The sequence below is a fragment of the Pan troglodytes genome, chromosome 19, assembly GCF_028858775.2.
Source record: "Pan troglodytes isolate AG18354 chromosome 19, NHGRI_mPanTro3-v2.0_pri, whole genome shotgun sequence".
Taxonomy (NCBI): domain Eukaryota; kingdom Metazoa; phylum Chordata; class Mammalia; order Primates; family Hominidae; genus Pan; species Pan troglodytes.
Window position 1 is genome coordinate 26,930,136 of NC_072417.2, and position 3,605 is coordinate 26,933,740.

General features: G+C 41.9%; 1 protein-coding gene across 1 annotated transcript; it reads left to right on the forward strand.

The window, feature by feature from the left end:
- Positions 1-2,355: 2,355 nt before the first annotated feature.
- Positions 2,356-2,973, forward strand: KRTAP4-3 (keratin associated protein 4-3). Its single transcript, XM_003315442.5, has one exon. The coding sequence runs from the start codon at positions 2,356-2,358 to the stop codon at positions 2,971-2,973; it is 618 nt and encodes a 205-aa protein (XP_003315490.2).
- The last annotated feature ends 632 nt before the right edge of the window (positions 2,974-3,605 follow it).

Genomic DNA, 3,605 nt, shown 5'->3' on the forward strand with positions numbered 1-3,605 from the left:
TTGGCTGCCCTTTACCTGAGAAACTTGAAAAATTCTGGTGCCCAGGCCATAACCCACAGCACTTAAGTCAGAATTTTTCTGAGCAAGAGTCAGGCATCAGTAGTTTTTAACACTCCCCGAGTGACTCTAATATTCAGCCAACTTGTAGAACCCCTGGATGAGGGGTTGTGATTCTCCATACATTTCCCTACCTTCAGAATGTACCTGCCTTTGTAGCTGTGGCAATAGGGTTTTCTTAATCTCCATAAATTTATATAGAAACCTCTCCCCTCATAATCAAAACCTTTTTCTTTTATGTTTTTAATTTTTCCTCAGCCCCTGATATACAGCAAATCAAATGAACAACTGCCTCTTCAGGACACCATGTGGCTTCACAATACAATTGTTTCAATCTTTCATGTTCTCCAGCTTTGCAAACACAGCCCATAAAGTAAAGACTTGTAAATCAAGTGTTTGCTAAACAAGTTAATGTGACAGAAATATTGCAAGGTGTTTGGTCTTTAATGATCTTAATTAAGACATTTAAGGATGCTATCATAGAGTGAACAACCTGTCTCTTTCTTCTTGCGACTTCCTAGTTCTAGCAATGAGAGCCCTGAGTTCAGGGAATGCCCTCAGACTGGGCAATCAGAAACAGCTGGTCGCCCTACCATGACATTGGTTGGTATAGTTAAAATGAAGCCCTGGCAGTTATTAGTATAGCTCTGAATGAACTAGTGATGCATGCATCAACATTGCGACTCTCACAGCCACATACCAAGGCAAAGATGACAGACAGAAAAAACAATTATGCTATATATAATTTGTTTGAATGTTCAAATCAAAACTAACCTATGGTGGAAAAATTATTAGAACATGGCTAATAATTTCCCCATATGGCTGCCTCTATGAAGTGATGAGTTTACTGAAGTGACATTTGGGAACTTTCTAGTATAATGAAAATGTTCTCTGTATTCATCCATTTTCATACTGCATGAAGAAATACCAGAGACTGGGTAATTTATAAAGAAAAGGAGGTTTAACTGTGAGTCTCTAAAAAAGACTCGCAGTTCCACATGGCAGGGGAGGCCTCACAATCATGGCAGAAGGTGAAGGAGGAGCAAAGGCATCTCTTACATGGCAGAAGGCAAAAGAGCATGTGCAGGGGAACTGGTCTTTATAAAACCATCAGATCTCATGAGGCTTATTCACTATTATGAGAACAGCATGGGAAAAATCAGCCCCCTTGATTCAATTACCTCCCACCGGGTCCTCCCATGACACCACGACACCACGACACCACGACACATGGGGAGTACGGGAGCTACAATTCAAGATGAGATTTGGGTGGGGACACAGCCAAATTACATCATTCTCTTAATAGGTGTGGAGGTTACATGGATGTACCCATTTATAAAAACTCATCAAATAGTACATTTGGGATTTGTTCATTTCAGTGTATGTAAATTTTACAATATCATAAAAATAGATACAAACTAAATTAAAATATTTATTTATGAATTAATCCACCAAATTGTCATGTTTGCTAATTTGTTTTAAGTATGATTCTTTTAATTAAACTATAATGAGCTCCTTTGATGTTACTTTATCACAGTATAATTCTGTGTGTGTGTGTGTGTGTATGTGTGTGTGTGTGTGCCTTCTAGCAAGCTGTGAACTCCCCTGAAGGAGAATCTACATCAAATTTGTAATCCCAATGGCTGGCAACTTGGGTCTCTCAGATTATCCATTTAATGCCTCTGTTTTATAAGCAAGGCAGGACCTTGAGCCAGGTGCTTCTGTAAAGCTTGAATGAACAGAATAAAGCAGGAGGTGTCTGTGTGTGGCCATTAAACCTTTCCTCATTGCTCAAAAATGACACACAAAATAGGACATTTTCTTCTTGTCCCAGGCCAGAGGCCACACTGAGTAGAAGGGCTTTCCTCTCCCTTGGTCAATGGAAGAAATGAATAATTGGTAATGTAACTTACTAAATCTCATTCTGGTACTGGGTACAGGAAAAGAGAGTGAGAAATGTAATTTCAAATGCAGAGTATCACCTGATAGCCCTGTGTAGAGGAAGAGGAAGATAATTTGGTCTAGAAGATGCCATCAAGGTGAGAATCAAGGAAAAGTAGATGGTATAGATCTTATTACATCTGGACAAGAATATTTTCTTCCCAATGATTTTAAACCATTAAATGGACAAACATTATTGTGTAATCTGATAATTATTTAGCAATTAAATAAACAAAAACAAGAAAAATATAGTGACAACAGGAAACTGGGGCAGTATATAAGAGGCTCAAGGAGACTTCTAAACTCCAGAACCTCATTCTCCTGGAAACCCACCCAGAACCTCCACCCTCTGACGCCATGGTCAGCTCCTGTTGTGGCTCTGTCTGCTCTGACCAGAGCTGTTGTCAAGGTCTCTGCCAGGAGAGCTGCTGCCGCCCCAGCAGCTGCCAGACCACCTGCTGCAGGACCACCTGCTGCCGCCCCAGCTGTTGCATTTCCAGTTGCTGCAGGCCTTCCTGCTGTATCTCCAGCTGCTGCAAACCCAGCTGCTGCAGGACCACCTGCTGCCGCCCCAGCTGCTGCATTTCCAGTTGCTGCAGGCCTTCCTGCTGTATCTCCAGCTGCTGCAAACCCAGCTGCTGCAGGACCACCTGCTGCAAACCCAGCTGCTGCAGGACCACCTGCTGCCGCCCCAGCTGCTGCATTTCTAGTTGCTGCAGGCCTTCCTGCTGTATCTCTAGCTGCTGCAAACCCAGCTGCTGCCAGACCACCTGCTGCCGCCCCAGCTGCTGTATCTCCAGCTGCTACAGGCCCCAGTGCTGCCAGCCCTCCTGCTGCCGCCCGGCTTGCTGCATTTCTAGCTGCTGTCATCCCAGCTGCTGTGTGTCCAGCTGCCGCTGCCCTTCCAGCTGCCAGGCCACCTGCTGTAGAACAACCTGCTTCCGCCCCATCTGCTGCGGCAGTTCTTGCTGCTGAGTGAAGCTGCTCTGGATTTGTGCACCTTCTTGCTCTCAGCCTTCAGTTCAGGCACAGAGTATCTATTCAGAGAACATGTGGACTTCCTGATGTCACGAAAACAGAGGCACGGACTGATTTGGAAAATATTTTATTAGTATGTATTCTCTTTTATAGAAGTTTTTATTACTATTGAATCTGAATTTACAGTCAAATTCCACATCACATGTTTTAGAATTCTTTATTCTAATTCAATATACATAAATCTTCAAATGGTACCCTTCTAGATGTTTCTTCCTAATGTTTTCTGTGGTATCAATTTTCATGTGGAATTGTTTGATGTTCCTCAATAAAACTTCATAGTGTTCAAAAGCACCAAAAATGCTCATCTCTTTTCATTTGTTATAATATAATGGTATATGTATATTTCTGTCTATTTTCTGCACAACACAAGAGTACATGTTGTCAAACACCCTAATAATTAAAACATTAAATTGGCATTCTCCAATTAGATTTTATCCAAGCCAGAATTCAGTCTCATAGTAGAAACAGGAGAAGAATTTAAGAGACATTTTTGAACCTAACACATATAACATGAAAGCTGTGGAATATAACTGCCAGCACAAAAAAACTGTCTTCAATAAGCTGCATCC